Source organism: Lepidochelys kempii, chromosome 2 (assembly GCF_965140285.1).
Source record: "Lepidochelys kempii isolate rLepKem1 chromosome 2, rLepKem1.hap1, whole genome shotgun sequence".
NCBI lineage: Eukaryota > Metazoa > Chordata > Testudines > Cheloniidae > Lepidochelys > Lepidochelys kempii.
Genome location: NC_136381.1, coordinates 85,571,062 through 85,593,184, shown reverse-complemented (window position 1 = coordinate 85,593,184; position 22,123 = coordinate 85,571,062). Strand labels below are relative to the sequence as shown.

Below are 22,123 nucleotides of genomic sequence, written 5' to 3'. Positions count from 1 at the left end.
GCCCCGTCTTTATGCTGACATAACCCCATACAGTGGTTGCAGCCTACAGCGATGGAAAGAGTTTTTCCATCACTGTAAAAACACCACCTCCCTGAGAAACAGTAGCTGTGCTGACCTAAATCTTAAATGCAAACGAGGCCTCAAATGCAGTAGCTGCAGCTCCCGTCTTCACTGTCCAAAGACCTGTGTTTAAAAATTCTGCCTAAACATGGGTCTAACGTTGTATACTGATACCACTGTGATAAGTACCGTAAAAATACCTAGAGAGAGACAAAACCTGGCTGCAGTAAAACATCGCATATGATACAGGTTAGCCAGAGTGAATGTCTGGAGGCCAATCTCTGTTAATCTTGTTTGAAAACCATGACATTTGGGGGGAAGTCCCATTGCTTGACTCATTTAAAAACTGGACTGACACAAATTAATAGAAAAATCCAGTGAAGGAAATAATAAACTGGCAGAGGAGGGACGAGATGTCTGTCTTTACCATCCCCTGTATTGATAATCATGTGATTCACATTTGAATGAGTAGAACTATTAAGTAGGGTCATGCAGCTCTCTAACTGGAGCCTACTGCAGCTTGTTGACGTACAGGACCTTCCTCACCTTCACCCCACCCATACAGATTGACCTTTGCATGGTTGGAATCCATTCTTTTCCTACTCAAATGTGAAAACTGAAATGTAAGTCAGAGTCTTTCTTCCTCTTTCCAGTGTCATCCTGCATTACCACATATAAGAAGACACCACCTCCTGTTCCACCAAGAACCACCACAAAACCTTTTATTTCTATCACAGCCCAGAGCAGCACAGAGTCTGCCCAAGATGCATACATGGATGGGCAGGGGCAAAGGGGAGATATCATCAGTCAGTCTGGACTTAGTAACTCTACAGAAAGCTTGGACAGTATGAAGGCCCTGACAGCTGCGATTGAGGCTGCTAATGCACAGATCCATGGCCCGGCAAGTCAGCATATAGGCAACAATACTGCAACAGTCACCACAACCACCGCCATTGCCACTGTTGCTGTAGAAGACAGAAAGAAGGATCACTTCAAGAAAAACAGATGTTTATCCATTGGAATACAGGTACAGTGTAGGGTTTTGCGTAGCAGATAAGTGTCTGGTTTTGTTGGCGTGGGGGTTTCTACATTACTTATGAAACGGTCCATTTTTTTCTCTTTTGAATCCCTTTTTGGTTAGTTGCCCGTTTCTGTCAGGTGACTGTAGAGATTTCAGTGGTATTTAATTATTCTCAGTGTTGCGGGTGATGTTTTCCTAATTAATCTTAAATATATCAAATGTAAGGATTTCTTGAGTCTTTTTGCTACTTATTATTCAGCTCTGCTAAACTGCACACGTGCACAAACCGATGAATCATATCACAGCAGGGGTCAATGAAATCATTGAAAGAGAATCTGTAAAACAATGATTTACACTACACTATCACCAGAAAAATATTTTCAGGCAGCTTAGCTGAATTGTCACTGCTTATTCATGCATTTGGAAACAACTGTTAGTCATTTGAATGAGGCAGCATTGTTCTACTTAGCTGTTATCTCAGCCACAAGAGCACAGGATAAGATCCTTCTGATTAGCCCTTGTTTAAAATAAATTAAACTTCATTACCTCTACTGAAATGAAACAAGAAAACTAATCCAACCACACTCAGCTGAGGCTTAGGGAAAAGGTAAATGTAAATAAACTATACATTTCCATTTTAGATTTGATCTAACTTTTTTTATTAATCTCTCTCATGCATCCCTTAAATAATTACTGTAGAAGTATGACATACTCATAATTACTTACTATCTACTTGCTCATTCATGCTGTTAGAACAAGATAGTTGACTCCAACCCAGACTAAGACTCAGCTTTGGTTTTTGCAGGGAAAATGAATCTCAAGCAAATAGGGCAGTGTCCTCAAACTGACCAACCCTCCTCCCCCAGGAAAAAGTGGTTAGTCTTTTCCCAAAGATGAAGTTTGCACATGAATGGTCTCTCACAGATTTCCACTATGTTGGTCTTATTAGGTTTATCTAATTACTATGGACTAGGCTGAGACTTTAGGCTGCATGTGGTGTGGAATTGGAAGCAGTCCCTGGATTGAATTATGACTGAAACCGTGTCTACACTTCTGGTGGTACAGTGGCACACGTTCAGCATTGAAGCTATGCCACTGTAGTGCCATAGTGTATACGCTTCCTACAGTGACAGAAAAGGTTTTTCTGTTGATCATAGAAATCATAGAATCATAGAACTGGAAAGGACCTCGAGAGGACATCTACTCCAGTCACCTGCACTCAAGACAGGACTAAATATTATCTAGACCATCCCTGACAGGTGTTTGTCCAACCTGCTCTTAAAAATCCCCAATGATGGAGATTCCACCACCTCCCTAGGCAATTTATTCCAGTGCTTAACCACTCTGACAGTTAGGACGTTTTTCCTAATGTCCAACCTAAACTCCCTTGCTGCAATTTAAGCCCATTGCTTCTTGTCCTATCCTCAGAGGTTAAGAAGAACAATTTTTCTCCTTCCTCCTTGTAACAACCTTTTATGTACTTGAAGACTGTTATCATGTCCCCCCTCAGTCTTCTCTTCTCCAGACTAAACAAACCCAATTTTTTCAATCTTCCCTCATAGGTCATGTTTTCTAGACCTTTAATCATTTTTGTTGCTCTTCCCTGGACTGTCTCCAATTTGTCCACATCTTTCCTGAAATGTGGCACCCAGAATTGGAACAATACTCCAGTTGAGGCCTAATCAGCGCGGAGTAGAGCGAAAGAATTACATCTCGTATCTTGTTTACAATACTCCTGATAATACATCCCAGAATGATGTTTGCTTTTTTTGCAACAGTGTTACACTGTTGACTCAGATTTAGCTTGTGATCCACTATGACCCTCAGATCCCTTTCCGCTGTACTCCTTCCAGCAGTCATTTCCTATTTTGCATGTGTGCAACTGATTGCTCCTTCCTAAGTGGAGTACTTGGCATTTGTCCTTATTGAATTTCATCCTATGTACTTCAGACAATTTCTCCAGTTTGTCCAGGTCATCTTGAATTTTAATCCGATCCTCCAAAGCACTTGCAACCCCTCCCAGCTTGGTATCATCCTCAAACTTTATAAGTATATTCTCTATGCCATTATGTAAATCATTGATGAAGATATTGAAAAGAACCAGACCCAGAACCGATCCCTGCGGGACCTCACTCGTTATGCCCTTCCAACATGACTGTGAACCACTGATAACTACTCTTTGGGAACAATTTTCCAACTAGTTATGCACCTACATTATAGTAGCTCCATCTAGGTTGTATTTCCCTAGTTTGTTTATGAGAAGGTCATGCGAGACAGTATCAAAAGCCTTACAAAAGTCAAGATATACCACATCTACCACTTCCCCCCTATCCACAAGGCTTGTTACCCTGTCAAAGAAAGTTATCAAGTTGGTTTGACACTATTTGTTCTTCACAAATCCATGCCGACTGTTATTTATCACCTTATTATCTTCTAGGTGTTTGCAAATTGATTTCTTAATTATTTGCTCCATTATCTTTCCGGGTACAGATGTTAAGCTGATTGGTCTGTAATTTCCCGAGTTGTCCTTATTTCCCTTTTTATGGATGGGCACTATATTTGCCCTTTTCCAGTCTTCTGGAATGTCTTCCATGACTTTTCAAAGATAAGTGCTAATGGCTCAGATATCTCCTCAGTCACCTCCTTGAGTATTCTAGGATGCATTTCATCAGGCCCTTGTGATTTGAAGATCTTTAACTTGTCTAAGTAATTTTTGACTTGTTCTTTCCCTATTTTAGACTCTGATCCTACCTCATTTTCATTGACATTCACTTCTTGGTGAAAACTGAAACAAAGAAGTCTTCAAGCACCTCTGCCATTTCCACATTTTCTGTTATTGTCTTTCCCCCCTCATTGAGTAATGGGTTTATTCTGTCCTTGGTCTTCCTCTTGCTTCTAATGTGTTCGTAGAATGTTTTCTTGTTTCCTTTTATGTCCCTAGCTAGTTTAATCTCGTTTTGTGTCTTGGCTTTTCTAATTTTGTCCCTACATACTTGTGTTATTTGTTTATATTCATCCTTTTTAATTTGACAGTTTCCATTTTTTGTCGGACTCTTTTTTGAGTTTTAGATCATTGAAGATCTCCAGGGTGGTCTCTTGCCATACTTCCTATCTTTTCTACGGAGTGGGATAGTTTGCTCCTAATGCCCTTAATAATGTCTCTTTGAAAAACTGCAAACTGTCTTCAATTGTTTTTCCCGTTAGACTTGCTTCCCATGGGATTTTACCTACCAACTCCCTGAGTTTGCTAAAGTCTGCCTTCCTGAAATCCATTGTCTTTATTGTGCTGTACTCCCTCCTACCATTCCTTAGAATCATGAACTCTACCATTTCATGAATCAATCAATCATAGAATCATAGAATATCAGGGTTGGAAGGGACCTCAGGAGGTCATCTAGTCCAACCCCCTGCTCAAAGCAGGACCGATCCTCAATTAAATCATCCCAGCCAGGGCTTTGTCAAGCCTGACCTTAAAAACTTCTAAGGAAGGAGCTTCCACCACCTCCCTAGGTTACGCATTCCAGTGTTTCACCACCCACCTAGTGAAAAAGGTTTTCCTAATATCCAACCTAAATCTCTCCCACTGCAACTTGAGACCATTACTCCTTGTTCTGTCATCTGCTACCACTGAGAACAGTCTAGAGCCATCCTCTTTGGAACCCCCTTTCAGGTAGTTGAAAGCAGCTATCAAATCCCCCCTCATTCTTTTCTTCCGTAGACTAAACATCCCCAGTTCCCTCAGCCTCTCCTCATAACTCATGTGTTCCAGTCCCCTAATCATTTTTGTTGCCCTCCGCTGGACTCTTTCCAATTTTTCCACATCCTTCTTGTAGTATGGGGCCCAAAACTGGACACCAGTACTCCAGATGAGGCCTCACCGGTGTCGAATAGAGGGGAACGATCACCTCCCTCGATCTGCTGGCAATGCCCCTATTTATACATCCCAAAATGCCATTGGCCTTCTTGGCAACAAGGGCACACTGTTGACTCATATCCAGCTTCTCGTCCACTGTAACCCCTAGGTCCTTTTCTGCAGAACACTCACCCAAGTTGCCTTGATGTAGGTAAACCACCTCCCCTAGCCGCGTCTATATTGGGGTGCTTGCTGTGAGGAACCAGGGTGTAAGCGATCAGTCCTAGAGGTCAGAGCTGGAGTCAGGGCCCAGGAAACGGAACCAAGGGTCAGAATCAGAACAGATGCCAGAACGAAGGATCAAACTGGAGTAAAAAACAGAGTCAGAGGTCAAATGCCCAAGCCATGCGTCAAACCTGAGTCAGAACTGGGGTACTTGGAATCAGGGAAGGCAGGAGCAGAGTTGGAGCCGACACAGGAGAAAGGCTGGGACAGGGCTGGAATAAAGAGAGGAAACAGGGACTAGGAACAAGACGTGGAAGCAAGCAAGAATAAGGCAGGGTCTATCTTAGCAGCAGGCCTGGGATTTGCCTTGTTGTACAAACAGCTTCCTGGAACTCCCTCCATGCTCAAATAGTGCATATGGACCGATCAGCAGCCATAGGGGTTGCTACCAATTGGGTCCGCCATGGGCAGTACTTGCAGTGGTGCCTCATCTCCCGGGGTTTACAGCATATTGCTCATGGCTCTGCCATGGCTGCCGGGTGGCAGCATGGAAGCATCAGTCACCCAGAGCCCTGCACACTCAGGCTTTAGCTCACCAGATCTTTACATCATTCCCCCTTCGGGTTCCCTGGGTCATTGATGCTAGGCCAGGCTTATCTGGGTGTTTCCTGTGAAAATTCTCAACCTGTTCAGGGGTGTGGCAAGCTCCCAGGACTGTTCTTTGGGACCATAGCTGTCCCATTCTATGAGGTACCGCAGCCTGCCTAATTTCAATCTGGAATCCAATATGGCATGGAATTCACATTCTTCATGGTCTTGAACTGGAACTGGCAGGACGGTGGCTGCGTCTGGTTGGGGAATGGGTTTTCAATGTATGGCTTTAGGAGGGAAATATGAAAGACAGGGTGCAGGCTGAGAGACCTAGGTAAATGGAGCTTGTAAGTAACAGGATTGATTTTCTGACAAATTTGATACGGTCTGAGGAATTGATGGTCTAGTTTGTGAGATGGCCTGTTTGTGTAGAGATTTTTGAAAGATAGCCAAACCTTTTGGCCTACTGGAAAGGTTGGTGCTTCCTGTCTTTGGTGGTTTGTGTGCCATTTTAGGCGTCCTTAGCATCCTCAAGGCCCTTTACATCTTTCTGACAGTGGTGAATCTGCCGAACCAAGTCTGCCCCTTCCAGCTTCAGGGAGGCTGTCAGTAGCACGGGGTAGAATTGGAGGTGGAAACCACTGGCACAGTTTAGGGAAACTGCACCTGTATGTCCTCTCAGGGGTTCAGCAAGAGTACCCACTCTTGGCTTTCAGATCCCCATCTGTTGCCTCTCTTGGATAGAGACAGTGTCTCTCTTCTGACCCAGGTATATCCAGGCTGGATAGTTACCTTGTTTTCACTGTACAATTCCCCTCAAAGACAGGTTGCCCAAGGATACCTTGTGCTTTCTCTTGAGAGATGAATAACAGTGCAGCTGCTACAGCTGTAAGTTACCCCACAGCTCTTTCTAGGCAAGCCTACTTTATTCTTAAGGTACAAAGCGTTACAGAGAAAACATATTAAAAAAATAGAAGGACCTAAACCCATTCTAATAAACTTACCAGAGACCATTCCAACTCTCACATGGTCTCTGGCAAGTGCACTCTTTTAATACCCCACCCTAGGGAATTCCTTGTGGTTAAAAGTTCATCATAACTCCAGCTCAGAACAGGCACACTCATAACATGTTCAGTTTCCTTTTTTGTACAGTTCAGGGGTCTTTGAACTGGAGTTTCCAGAAGCAGTTAGTTTACAAAGGGTCTCTCTCCCCAGGCCATAACTTAGCAAAAGTTTTGCTCCACAGTGAGAGAATTTGCATTCCTTTCATCTCAAGGTATTTCCTAAGGAAAATCCCATATTCACCCATATTGTTCCAAAGCGACCTTTGAACTTCCAGAAATTGCATTAATCTTGTTTTCGTTCTAAAGAAGTTCCATACAATCTTACAATAGTACATAAACATTTGCATTTGTCATACAGTGAACTCCAAAGATATTAACCCTAGTTCAGTAAGTTTTAACTTCATTCAGTAAAGTTTAACTTAATTCTATAAAGTTCAGGATTTTACAGGATATTGTCAATCCATCACACCTGTAATTGCAAAAAGAGGGGCTTTGCCCAGTGGAGGCATGGTCGGTGTTGTATGCAAATTCATCATAGAGGCAGGAGGTGGACCAGTCCTCTTGGTGATAGTTAACTAAACATCATAGATATTGCTAGGTTTCAGAGTAACAGCCGTGTTAGTCTGTATTCGCAAAAAGAAAAGGAATACTTGTGGCACCTTAGAGACTAACCAATTTATTTGAGCATGAGCTTTATACTCGATTCACCTTCTCTGTCTGGCCAGTCATCTGGGGATGATACACAGAGGAGTGGACATTTAGTAACCGGAGGGCCTTGCACTGTGGTCCTTGATCTGATTTGATGCAATCAGGAAACCCATGGAGGCGAATGATATGCACTACTAGGAACTGAGCGGTCATCTTGGCTGAGGGCAAGTGGTCACAGAGGACAAAATGTGCCATCTTGGTCCATTGATACTGCCATGTAGCTGTTGGATTCAGGGGGTTCTACAATGACGTCCATGGTGACAGCAGCCCAGGGCATGGATGGGGTTTCTGCTGTCACAGGGGTGCCAAGCAGCTTAGTGTGTGTACCTTAGTATGGGTACACAGGTCGCAAGAGTGAATATAAGCTCCAATGTTAGCCCACATTCAGGGCCACCAAAATAAGCAGGAGGCTGGACAATGGGTTTTGAGGCACCCAAAATGGCCTGCTAGGGGGGTTATTGTGGTACAGTTACAGGACCTCCAACTGCAGAACGTATATGCAATCATCAACATAAATTATTCTGTCCTGCATGAAATGTTGCCTCTTGGTCCTGATTCTTGATCAGTCTGGGGGGTCCATTCTAAAGCCTTCTGGGGCAAGGATGTACCCCAAAAACTCCAGAAGTTTGGTCAAAGGTATATTCTTTAATTTTGCATACAGGCCATGCTGTTGAAGTCTCTCCAGGACAGACCTAACGTGGCATTTGTGTTGCTCATGGTTTTCTGAAAAGTCTAGCATATTGTTGAGGTAGACTACTACATATTGGTCCAGAATTTCTCTGAACACATTATTAACGAAAAGAAAGGGAGTATCTGTGGCACCTTAGAGACTAACAAATTTATTTGAGCATAAGCGACAGCTCACTTCATCGGACGCATTGGCTGCATCAAAGCTTACGCTCAAATAAATTTGTTAGTCTCTAAGGTGCCACAAGTACTCCTTTTCTTTTTGTGGATACAGACTAACACAGCTGCTACTCTGAAACCTGTCATTATTAACAAAGTGTTCAAAGGTTGCACATGCATTAGTTATTCTGAATGGCACTACCAAGTATTCAAAGTGCCATAACGAGTCCAGAAGGTGGTCTTCCACTTGTACCCATCTGGATATGCACTAGGTCCAGTGTGGTGAATAATCCACACAGATTGCTCATGATCCAATAGATCTGAGATTATCTGGGAATATCGGTTTTGGTTCAACACGCAGTAATCAACACATTGCGTAAATTCAGTCATAACGGACCTTCACCCTGGGCTTCTGGTCAATGGGGCAGTTATAATCCCAGTACAGAGGTAGTGTGTCTACATTTCTTTTTTGAAAAATGTCATCATAATATTGGTATTTATCAGGAATGTGTGAGGCCGAAGCTGGGGTGGTCCCCACTTGCCAGCTGCCGCAATCTGGGATTCTTTCAAGGGAGGGATTGATGCTGCCTGGGATGGTCTCCCAGATCCAACAATTCATTGCTGCCGATGCATAGGCAGATCCGTTGGCAATGCTCAGAAAATATGCTTAATTTCTGTTCCTGACAGAGACTGTGGGGGTTGTGCCATGCCAACCAGGTGACCCCCCCAAGGATTATGAGGAAGTGTGGGGAACTAATCACATTGAACTGTATCACCTCTCAGTGGCCCTTGATTACAGTGTGCAGGGGCACGGTCTCCTGAGTCATCGGCCCCAAGGATAAGAAGGTTCCAGCTGTAGTTTTCATGAAATCTGGTCTAGGCTTCTGCTGGATGGGGATTCACAGGGCCTGGAGAGTCTTCGATCCACACGGTTGTCAGTTGCATCACTATCGATGAGCACAGACTGTGGTGGGATCCACATGGCCTTGCCTGGAATGCGTAGCTGGATCTGCACTTGAAGATGCAGCAAGGACCCAAGTGAGCCTGGATGGGGTCCCATCGGGAACTGGGGGATCATTCCAAAGTATAGTTTCACATTTGTACCCATGCCTGGTCCCCGACAGGGCCTGGGCACATTCATTTCCCAATTATCTCCTGGTTGGCATCTGCAATGGGTACAAAGCATGTGTATGCCCTGGCTTGCCACAGTAGAAACATAGGTTGTTGCACCAATGTCCTTTTCCTTTTGGTTGGTGGTTAAGTGCCAGTGTGTCAAGGCCAACCTGCGTGGGTCCAGGAAGTTGAGCCCAGGGATACTGTCTCAGGACATGGTCAAGATGATGGCATAACTCCCCTCTTTTCTTCTCTCAACTTGCACAACTGATTGTCAACAGGGAAGGATAGGTTGATAAAGGCATCCAGGTTTGCAGGAGTTGGCATGTGGCTAGCTTGTCCTTAACCTCCTTGCTGAGTCCTAATCAAAATTGGTGCAGCTGGACCACCTCGTTCCACTTGGCGTCCACTGTAAACTGTCAAAAGTGTTCAGCATACGGGGCAGCCAGCCCCTGTCCTTGTTGGAGCCTTATCAGGGTGTCTTCAGTTAGCCACCTGTGATGGGAGATCACCAAAAATCACAGAAAAAGACCAAAGGAAGGTGTTCCAGTCCAGCATTGTTGGACTATTTCACTTGAACAAGGGAGAGACCCAGTCCAGTGCCTCACCAGTCAACAAACTGATTACTAGTCCGATCTTGGCCTGCTTGGTGGGGATGACACATAAAAAGTAGATGGCACCGGTTAAGGAATCCCTTGAATTTTTGGCGGTTTCCATCAAGGCATTTGAGTCAAGGCCCCTGTTTGAGTGGTTGAGCCACCATTCATGCCTGGAGTGTAACATTCTTCTCTTGCAAGCAGCCCACTAATTCACAGAGGGCTTGGTTTTCTGCTAAAAGTTGCATCACCTGAGCCCACAGAGCATGAACCTCGGTCTGGAGACAGACGACCTGCTTCTGTGGATCTGGTGCCCTGTGTGGTGTGCTAGGCAGAAGGAGGCCCATCCCTTCCATCTTACTACTGGGGCATCATCTGATCAGAGACAGTCTGTGCAATCTATTACAAACTGGGTTATGGGCAGTCAGGCCTAGCGGTCAAAGCAGGAATCAGGGACTGGGAAACAGAATCGAGGATTGGAACCAGACTCAGAGACCGAATTCAAACCTGAGTCAGAACCAGGAATTGGAACCAGATTACCTGGAGTGAAGGAAGGCAAGAGCAGAGCTGGGTTCAAGGCAGGAGCAAGGCTGGGACAGGTCTGGGACAAGGCGAGGAAACAGGGACAAGAAGAAGACAGCAGTGAAGCAGGAACAAAGCAGGGTCTGTACCAGCAACAGGTCAGGGATTGGCCTTGTTGCACACAGCTTCCTGGGACTCCCTCCATGCTTAAATAGTAGCACCTGAACCAATCAGCATCACAGGGGGTGCTACCATTCAGGTTTTCCATGGCTGGCACATCCTGTGGTGCCTCGTCTCCCAGGATTTACAGTGCAGCGATCTTGGCTGTGCTGTGGCTGCCAGGTGGTGGCATGGAAGTGTCAGTCACCTGGAACCCTGGACACCTAGGTTCTAGCCCACCAGGTCCGTATGCTCAGGGGTGTGGAGAGTAAGGACATGTCTACACTTACCGGTAGAGCAGCACAGCTGCAATCGATGCAGAGTGTGTCAATTTAGCGGGTCTGGTGGAGACACGCTAAATCGATGGGAGAGCACTCTCCCATCCATTTGTGTACTCCACCTCCCCAAGAAGCATAGGAGAAGTCAACAGGAGATCTTCTCCCATCGACACAGCGCAGTGTAGCCACCGTGGTAAGTGGATCTAACTACGTTGACTTCGGTTACATTATTCACGTAACTGAAGTTGCGTAGGTTAGATCAATTTACCGCGGAGGTGTAGACCAGCCTTAAATTTCTGCAGCCCTTGAAAGGATGCAGCTTATTGCTTTCCTTGTACCCTTAGTTCCTCCCTACCCACTTGCTTGCAGGAGGAAGTATCCAGATATCTGGGCCTGTGCTCAGCACTAGACTTGAAACCAAGATCCAGATAGGCTGAGCAAGCTGGGGAGCCCTTAATTCTTCTTACTTTCCTAATCAGTCATATAAGGTGTAATGATGCTGGTTCTGGCGGGACCCAACTGAGAGTGCCAATTTAGGACAAATTGCTTCAAGCAGGGCAGTTACAGCCCAAGTCTGGGGTTTTTCCACCTTTAAGGCAAACCAAACCAGCCAAACAGAGCAGACTTTGGTCTTGCCCCACTGGCTAACCACAAGTCACACAAGCAATTCCCTTAGACACTTCAGTTTCCCAGTATCACCACCAGTGCCACTTGTTATGGGGACAAATGGTTATGAAAACCAATACCCCAGTAAAAGAAAAAAGGTTTTCTTGATCCCAAAGGACCAATCCCCAGACCCAGGTCAATATACAAATCAGATCTTACCCACAACTCACGCTGTTGCCAATCCTTTAGAATTTAAAATCTAAAGGTTTATTTATAAAAGGAAAAAGATATAGATGAAAGCATGAGTTGGTTAAATGGAATCAATTACATACAGTAATGGCAAAGTTTTTGGTTCAGGCTAGCAGCAGTGATAGACTAAACTGCAGGTTCAAATCAAGTCTCTGGAGTACATCCACAGCTGGGATGGGTCTTTCAGTCCTTGGTTCAAAGCTTCAATGTAGCAAAGTTCCTCCAGAGGTATGAAGCAGGATTGAAGACAAGATGGAGATGAAGACAAGAAGACAAGATGAGGCATCAGCCTTTTATAGTCTTTTCCAGGTGTAAGGACACCTCTTTGTTCTTACTGTGGAAAATTACAGCAAAATGTAGTTTGGAGTCACATGGGGAAGTCCCTGCATACTTTGCTGAGCCACAAGGCATATCTGCCTTCTCTCAATGGGTCAGTTGTATAGCTGATGGTCCTTAATGGGCCATCAAGAAGGCTAGGCACAGTGACACCAACTTGTCTGGGGTGTTACCCAGAAGCATAGCATAAATTTGAAATACAGACAGTATAGAGCCAATATTTATAACTTTAACTACAAAAATAATACATACATATAGACAGCATAATCATAACCAGCAAATCATAACCTTGTCTTCGACACCTTATTTGACCCCCTTTATAGAAGATTTGGTGCCACTACAGGACCTTGGTTGCAACAATGATCTATAAAGTCCCAGATTATGTCAATAACATCACATAAAGCAATGGCACAATCTAGCCCTGTGTCCCTCATTTCAAGGAACAACTTTACTGCTGACAAAGAACATCCTACAGGGGAAAAAATTACAAAGCTAGAAGTAAAATTCTTGGAATAAAAAAAAAAATCTGTGCGGATCACATTGGAGGAAACCTGAATTGACAACAGTATTGTCAATCCTTAATCTAAAACAGCTGTCTAGGGGTCTCTCAATCCATTCTTAAAATAACTGTTGCTGTAAGTAAAATCCGTTTGAACTTAACACTGTGTTGCAGTAGCCATTAAGGGGAAATTTTCAAAGGCACAACTGGCAGTTGTTGTTTGTGCCTTTGAAATTTTCCCCTAAAATATTGACCTAAACTGATTGCAAGTAATTATATTCCTTATACAAAGTGTGAAAGGCATATTGAAAATACGGCGGGAATGTTAGTTACTTGTAAACCATAACAGTGTCCAGTGAATTTGTCTGTCTCAAGCAACAGTGTTGAGATGCTCCCTTAAACGTTTTGCGAGATACTGCACCTTAAATCTTTCACTGATCCAGGTCTACTACTCACCCAAATCTCAAATAATAGTAACTTCAGAGGGAAATTCAACCATTGTCAGAAAGAAGGAAACATTTTTGTGGCAGGTCTCTTTAATTTTGTTGTTGTTTTTCTTGCTGTTGTTAACCAGACCTCTGAAGCAGAGCTATGAAATGTCAGCAGTCCTGATGTAGACAGTAGAATTTCTATTACATATATTTGTGCACACTGAGCAGTCCTTTACATCGTGAGTAATCCCACTAATTACAGTGGCACTAATTCCAGAGGAAGATTCTTCTCAACATGAGAAGACACACAGAGAAAGATAGGTTTCAGAGTAACAGCCGTGTTAGTCTGTATTCGCAAAAAGAAAAGGAGTACTTGTGGCACCTTAGAGACTAGCCAATTTATTTGAGCTTATGCATCCGATGAAGTGAGCTGTAGCTCACGAAAGCTTATGCTCAAATAAATTGGTTAGTCTCTAAGGTGCCACAAGTACTCCTTTTCTTTTTACAGAGAAAGATGTTCGCTGCCCAATCCCATAAGAGTTTACAATCCTGCTGGGTCAATGGAAAATCTCCTGTGATTGAATTTTAACTTCAATTTACTTTGTAAAGCAAGCCTAGCTAAATTAGAAAAGTCATATGAAGTCACTGAATATCTGCATGCATGAATATGGAGAGCAACAAAATAACACCATCAATAAAGAGCAGTTGATAGTTCTTTGAGTGCTCTGCATATTCCCATTTCTGGGTAATGCACTGACTGGTGCAGCGTCATCTCAAAGAACTTGGGTTACAAGTAAGTAACCTTAATTGTCTTTTAAATCTTGTATCTATAATAGTCAGTTCCAGAACCCTAACATTTAAATAAAACAAATTCCTTTAAAAATTTAATTTTAACATCACTTCACATTCACGTTAATTAAAGTGTGTTGTAGAATAACCAGCATCTGTAATACACTGGATAAACTTCATCTGCATTTTGAGAGTCCATCATTGACTTCATAAAAAAAATTAGCACAAAATACTGTTATTTGAATAACATTATAAATGTGCATACCATTTGGCACACAAACTATCTGAGTAGATGAATGTAGTTATGGTACCAGCCATGTGTGTATGTCCTTGGTAATTAAGACAATAATAAGTAAAGTGATTCAGCTGCCTTACTATCTTTCTTAAAAATACCTTCTATTTATATCTGGTTATTTCTTCAGGTTGATGATGCTGAAGAATCCACCAAACCAGGTGAAAATAAAGCAACCAGTAAGTTCCAATCCATAGGTGTTCAAGTAGAGGAGGAGAAGTGGTGAGTAAACATTCATTTGATCTTCTGAATGCACATGTACAATATTCCCTTTCATGCCTTAATAAAAATATCTCAAAGCAAAATCACACCAGTGAGACCAAATATCCAAGAGCCTGGCATGCAAACAGCATCCTTTTGAGTTTTTATAACATGTCGTATTTTAAAAAGTAGATATGAACAAAGGTCCCTGAAGGTAAAGCATGTACATGTTTCCACAATTCATTATGTTCCTGTTTTACAATTACATTAAAAGTGATGCATGTTCATTAGGAATGTCATATTTTAAAAGGTATAAAAACATTTTCAAAATCTTTTCTAAAAGAATAAACAAACAAAATCTCACTTAAAAATAATATGAATCTTGCCATAGGAGACCATTTCTGTTGATATTATCTCTCTCAGTAAAACACTGTAGTCTGAAATCATAGGTGAATGGCAGCTGAGCAGAGATGTGTGGTCGTGGTCTGAACTCAGGACTGGGAATTAGGCTGGCCTGTGTTCAAATGTTGGATTTGAGACTGATCTCTGGCGGGATTTTGACAAGTCAATTAATTTGTCTGCCTCCGTTTCCCTATCTGTAAAAGATGGATAGTAATATTTTCTTGCCTATACTGTGAGGATTAATTATAAAGTAATATCTGTAAACCACTTTAAAAATAATACTGTGTTATTGCTCTGTTGACCAATACAGTGACAATATGTATTGCTAGTTTTGAAGCTGGTAGTCTAGAATTAAATGCACCATCTTGACGTTTGTGGGTACATGAGTAGAAGCAAGGAGCTGGCTTCTTGTACATTTCATCCCCCTACTTGTTCACAAGAGGACAACAGATAGGTAATATGCAGTGTTGTTGTAGCCATGTCAATCCCAGGATATTAGAGAGACAAGGTGGTGAGAGAGACAGAAGTTGGTCCAGTAAAAGATATTATCTCACCTGCCTTGGTCTCTCTAATAAATAGGTTAAGCAGGGGATGGAGCTGAAGTGCATGAGTGCCTGCAATCATGATAAAATTCACCTCCTGGATTGGCTGTTGTTGGGTTGCTGTGCTGGAAAGTTGAGTATGATTCAGTGTTGTGTCTCACTGATTTTTCAGGAATGGTAGGAGAGTTAAATGAAAAACATTATATACTTCAGAGAGCCATAAAATTTTGAGTAATTATCCTTCATTGAGATTTTTTGTAACCCATTGTTTTGCGACACCTAAAGTAAAACGTCAGTTTATAAAACCTGAATCTCTTCTAGAGTTGTTTATTAAATTAGTGCTTGAAATAAAAATAAAGAAACCCACCTCTGGTATTTATGCTTTCCCCCCCCCCCCCGCCTGAAGTGCACTTCATCTCTGCGAAATTGCCAAAGTGACTTTTACCTTGTACATTTAAGCTATGACCAACCAAACATGTAGGGCAAATCCAGATCCCTGCACAAACCTGACTCAGTGGGTTTCATATGAGGGTTGGGTGAGGGGCAGAATTTTCTCCTTCCTCTCAGGACATGGAGCACCAGCGGAGGTGCTCTACTGCCACGGCTGCAGAGGCGGACACAGTCCCTATGATCCCCTTTCAGTGGGGAGTTTTGGTTGGTTCCGTGGGCCACTCTGCCCAAAAGCCGCTGGGCAGTAACCTAAAGAGCACTGTGAAGAACTGCTTCATTCCAGGCAGTGGGAGAATAATTCCCCTGTGCAGACTCTCCATGATGGGGAACCCCCTCCCACCAGCAAATATTTGGTCCTGCTTTGAGAAGGGGGTTGGACTAGATGACCTCCAGAGGTCCCTTCCAACCCTGATAGTCTATGATTCTATGAACCACTTCCAGCTGGGGCCTGGCACTTTCCTACAGTCTGCAGGATTTGGCCCATTGACAGTAGTAGAGAGTGGGTCAGAAAAGTATTTAGCACTAATTTTCTATATTTGACTGTTGCACATTTGCTAAGATGATAACCAAATCACCTACATAATTGTTAAATAGACCAGCATGTCATTATCTTCTACCTGAGCATTTCTGTTGTGGTTCTAAAAGGTTAAGGGGACTTCAGGGGGGAAATCTGAACTGTAGTGACCTTATTATGCTGTTGCTAAGCAAGATCCTCATGAACTGTTAAAACATCTCTTTCTGGAAGACATTCCTTTACATACGCATCCTGAGCCTCCACCCCCCACTGCTTTTCTAGTGTTAAGTAAATTAGCGCATTTAAATAGGTGATGACAGCCACCCTACTCCTCCCCAAGCACAAAAGAAATAAGTGTCCAAAATAAGCCAACCACTGATAGTAAATACCTTACTTAAGCAGTATTCTTTCTGTTGCTGTTTTTATTGTTCTAGAGAGCAAAATCAAGAGATAGGATTTGCCTGTCAAGGTCTATACTGAGATAGCATTATTTCTGCATTACCTAAGGACAGCTGTGTTTTGGGATTTCTTGCTGATAAAGTTGAAGCTGCTGCTGTTTTGAGCAAAATGGCAAATAGTAATCCATCATGTACTTCCAGAAATGAACTGACTGATAAAAGACAGCAACCTAATAGTCAGAAAATGAGTGCACTCAAGACACAAAGGGCTTATCATCACAATTTGGATTCCTATGCCTTTTGTTAACATAGGGGAGGACTTTTAATGAATATCTCTTAAAGGATAGACTTGTAAATGGAGTGCATTCTTCCTGGCCCCAAACCACAACATCTGCAGAAACACAGAGAACTCATTTCAGATGGATACATGACAAAGAAATAAACCTGTTAAAGAAATCATCTTCCAGGGCACTGAAAGAAAAAATACAGTAGAAGACTGACTCTAAAAGGATAGATATATTAATCGAATCATTAATCAACGTATGTTGTGAAGCAACAAAATTGCACCAGCCAAATCAACGTATGTCATGAAGCAACAAAATTGGCCTCCCTCTACATCAAGAGCCCTCCCCTATGGCATTCTACAAGGTCCATAATTTCTCAACCCTCTCTTTCATTCTATCTACTTTGTTCCCCTTGGTCATCTTACTGCGTGCTACCCTCAATCTTCACCACCATTCCATGCTGATGAAACTCATCTCTACATGTCTTTTTATTTCCTTAATGACTCCTCCTTCTTCACCTTCTGTGTCTGGACCAAGGAAACAGGAGGGTTTGTCTCAGTTTCTCCATCTCAATGTCTCAAAAAACAGAAGTGCTTCTTTTACAGAAGGGGAGCATCCTCAACACATAGCTCTATCCCTTCCATCTTCCTCCTCTTGTAGTGTCTACACTATAGTGTCACAGCTGCAGCACCATAGTGCAGCTGCTTCCTACACCAACTGAAGGGGTTTTTCTCCTTGATGTAATAAATCCATCTCTCCAAGAGACAATCTTCCATTGACATAGCTGCATCTACCCCAAGAGTTAGGTTGACCTAACTATTCAATTCACCTAACTACTCATGGCATGAAATTTTTCACAGCCATGAGTGATGTAGGTTGTTCTAATTTTTAACTGTAGAAGAGGCCTCAGACTTCCATTCGCGTCCACTATATGTGACCTTTAATGCATCTTTTACTCACAGCTCTCTTCCTACACTACCTGTGTTTATAAATTTCCTCATCATTATCTCTGCAAAGTTGTCCATATTCAAAAATGCCTTGGGTCCAAATCTGTTATGCTTTTTATTCAACTCTGTGTCCTCTTTCCCCTTTATTATCATAACTCTTTCATACTGGCTCCCAAGCCCCAGCTCTGCAATGTCGCACAAATATAGATGCCTTGTCCACCTTTTCACATGTCCAAAGATCATGTGTAACCTTATGAACTGGTTGCAGTTACTCACCTACCCCTCACCCTTTCCCACCCATCATTGCTAACTACATCCCCCCAGTCCTCAGATGACTCACTCATTTAAGGGGAAATTTCAAACCCTTGCTGTCTTCATTTTTATAGGCTGGATCAGGTTCATGGAGACTTATTTTGTGGTCTTTCATTTTCTCTACTCCTCTCCTGATCTTTCCGTTCACCTGTGACTCAATCTTCACCTGAAGGGACCACCTCTAAGGCTTTGTCTACACTGAATACTTGAATTGTTTGTGCTTCAACTACTTGTATCGAACCAATTGAAGCACAAGCTATTCCGTGCACCCACCCTAGCCATTCTGAATTGGTTTAAGCGTTGTTCCACATCCTCACTAGTACTGTTCTAGACTGATTCAGCTGCAGTGCCCTCACCTGTCCCACTGCTCAATGGTAATTCCCTATCTCTGCGACCCTCACATTGTCCCCTCCAGCCCGATCTAGGCCTCCATGGTATCCCCTCCCTATCTTTATCCCTATGGTATGCCATTCCCATACCTCTCATTCACATTCTAAGTTGATAACTATCATTGGTTCGTTGGACGTAAGCCGGTCATAAATGGTTTATTAGAAAGAGACATGCAGCCAGTGAAATAATCATAGTTGGTTGACCAAGAATACTGTCCTGGGGCAAAACAGGGGTGTTAAACACCCACATAAGTGCCTTCCCACCTTTCCAGGCCAGGGAAAGGTGCCCTCTTCCCCTGGATACACTTCTGCTCTGTCTAGTACATTAGATTTTATCTATTATGTACACGGAGACTCTTTCACATTAAGGAATAGTATCTCAGTTTTGGTTTGGGGGGTTTTAACCTACTAAAATAGAACAATAACATATTCTAAGAGGCTAAATTACAGAGCAAAATGTTTTCAGCAAAATGTGAAAAATCGACCAAGACTTCTACAATTGCTTTAAATGCTATGAGAAGAAAAGAAAGAGAGCCCTCTTTTTACTCTGGCTTTTATGAGTTTGTGGAGCACAATACTTCCTATGCTGCCTTTTTCACTTAGTATCTAATTTAGCTTAGATGCTGTTGCATTAACATTAAAACAAACTTACATGGGTTCCTTCTTGTGTCGCTTTAACCCAAAAATTAATCTGCCAGCAGATTATTGGATTTTATTGTTTTATGTTTGTAGTCTGTTGTTCCTCTGTTGGAAGTCAAACTTCTCAAATCTTAGATCTTTAGGTGAGAAATCTCCATCTGTACTTCAGCTAAGGTGCTAGGATTCATATTGACTTGGTTCTGATCTGAAGCATTGTCTGTCCCCACTTATTCTGTCAGTGGAAAACGTTTCACTGAACAATTCTAAAAGATCATAATAACATAGAACAACAATAGAGGAGTAGAAGAAAGATAGTTACAAACAAAAGATTCCATAACCTGATAGCCCCGTTAGTCTATTACCTATATATGACATGAATCTTGAAGATATATGGTTCGGGATCCTGCCATTACAAGACACACATGTCAATGATATTGAATCTGCTAGCCTTTTCCACAACTTGCTTTGTTTAATTAGCATCACCATAACCTTGGCAGACAAGCACAATACAAGAAACAACAGAACCAATAGGTACGTAATGAAGCCAGTTGAAATTATTAGAAGTGCCTTTGTGAGTTGCCATCTGTAAGATGTTTTGGAACCTCTTGCAGTAGAAATGTAAACATGTTTCTCAAAAGGAACACAAAGAAGCAGCAGAGAGATGAATACTAACGACTGGCCCTGCTGTTGCTGTTCAGAACAGACACTGTATTGTGCCCCAGACTGGTTTATCCAGTCTGCGGTTTCATGGTTTTCTGCACTTAGGCCAGATATCTGTTGTTCTCCAAAGTTGTAATTATTACACCTTATGCCTGCAGGGCACAAACGAGCATGAAAGAACTGAATCTAAAAGCAGGGGAAGAGGCAAGTCCATGAGTTCATGTTTTTAGATCCTTACTCTAACAGTCAGCAATTTACGAAAGCTTTTTTTTCCAGACTTAACTAGTTGTGAATGCTCTGTATGCGTAAAGACATTGTAAACTTTGCACGTTAGCTGTAGAAACTCTTCTGCATTATTGTTGTTGTTGTTATATTATTATTTATTTGTATTACTGTAATGCAGTCATGTATGCAGCATGGAATTCTAACTGACATAAGCAGAGAGGTTCTGGATACAGATAGTAGTTTGTAAGAATAGAACATCTTAGAAATGGGTGGAGGACAGACGTTACTTTCAGGAATAAACAAATATTAGCTGAGGCAGTTTGTATAGGTATGCTCTGGGCACAAAGGCAATGCCTTCCATCTCCAGCCTTTTTCATGCAATTAATTTGTATTTCTTTGGGACAGGTCTACGCTAAGAAGTTAGGTCAACCCAGCTACATCGCTTAGGGGTGTGAAAAATCCACACCCTTGAGCGACATAGTTAAGCTCACCTAACTCCTGGTGTAGACAGCACTAGGGTGGATGACAGAAGTGCTAGTGACGGACCAGTTCTTCCATTGACCTAGTTAATGCCTCTCAGGAAGATGGATTAACTATGGCAAAAGAGGGAGAACCCCTCCCATTGCTGTAGTGAGTGTGGCAGTTTAAGCGTAGACATAACCTCTGAGTTATTTAATTCTAACCTGATGCTGTATTCTGTTGACAAGTCATTTTTCTTCTGAAGGCAGATGCCTTTACTCAGTCCAGTGCCAAGAACAGTCTGTTAGGCAAGTCTATAGCATTGTTCTTCTTAGATAAAAACAAAGGCAAGCAAAACTAGGCCATTCTCTTTTATATGTTGAGCGGAGTCTGTGTTTGGTGGCACCAGCTCATATGGAAAACATGAAGGATGTACTCCTGAAAGTTTTAAAATGTGGTGCCTCTGGCAATATATCGTCCTGGTAAGCAGAGCTTGATGTTTTCACACGTGGGATTTGTTGTATATTGGAAAGCCAGACTGTTAACTGCAGTTCAAAAAGTCACAGACACTAAGGAAGAAGCATATCAACATCTGACTCGAGCTTGGTCTACACTACCAACTTACGTCAGTATAACTACGTCGATCAGCATAGATATACCAACCTTTACCCCTGGTGTAGACAGTGCTATGTCAATGGGAGGGCTTCTCCTGTTGACATAGCTATGGCCTCTTGGGGAGGGGGAGTACCTACGCTGATGAGAGAAGCTCTCCTGTTGGCATAGTAGCATCTGCACTAAGCACTATAGTGGCACAGCGGCACCCATGCGGCGCTGTAAGTGTAGACAAGCCCTTAGACACACAAACTGTGGTGAAGTCACAAGAGACCTCCTGAGGGGCCTGGGGAAGAGGTGCTGTCCATATTAAAGGAATTGCTTTCCCCCATGATTGCTGTCCCAGGATATTAATTATCATTAGAAGAGGAATGCTTTTTAAAAAAAATTGTCTTGCTATCTGTGGATCCTGACTGAACAACTAAAAGGGGACTCTGTGTGTGTGTGTCTGCGTGTGCGTTTGTATATGTTGGTGGCCACTCCAGGAAGAGGGGAGTAATAAGAAATATAAAGTGAGAAAATGTGAAGAAAGAATTTTGCTTATTAAAGAATAAATAAATACCTAAAACTGAAGAGATCTGTCTACATCATATTTTGTAGTTTGTCAGTGCAAATGGAGCCTATCATGTAAAACTTTAATTGGATAACTGACTTTTGCACCACCTAACAACCTTTTTCAAAACAAGTGCACAAAAGCAGCTGCTTCATTAAAAACATTATGTTGTATGATGTAAAAAAAAGTCTCTATAATTATAATGAGCTTGACAGATGCAGATAACACAAATCTGTTTTACTGAGAACACAACAGGTACCATGAACAATTTCCTGCAGAACCCTGTGTCTTGTTTTAG

The 22,123-nt window shown here is 42.4% G+C and overlaps 1 protein-coding gene across 10 annotated transcripts in view; it reads left to right on the top strand.

Moving 5' to 3' along the window:
- Nucleotides 1-22,123, top strand: part of DLGAP1 (DLG associated protein 1) — a 634,214-nt gene that overhangs the window by 590,429 nt on the left and 21,662 nt on the right. For all 10 annotated transcript variants that reach the window (XM_073331531.2, XM_078851563.1, XM_073331533.2 and 7 more), the window contains 2 exons: nt 714-1,087; nt 14,369-14,460. In XM_073331531.2, the coding sequence (XP_073187632.2) occupies nt 714-1,087; nt 14,369-14,460 (466 nt within the window). The remainder of the gene's footprint in view (nt 1-713; nt 1,088-14,368; nt 14,461-22,123) is intronic.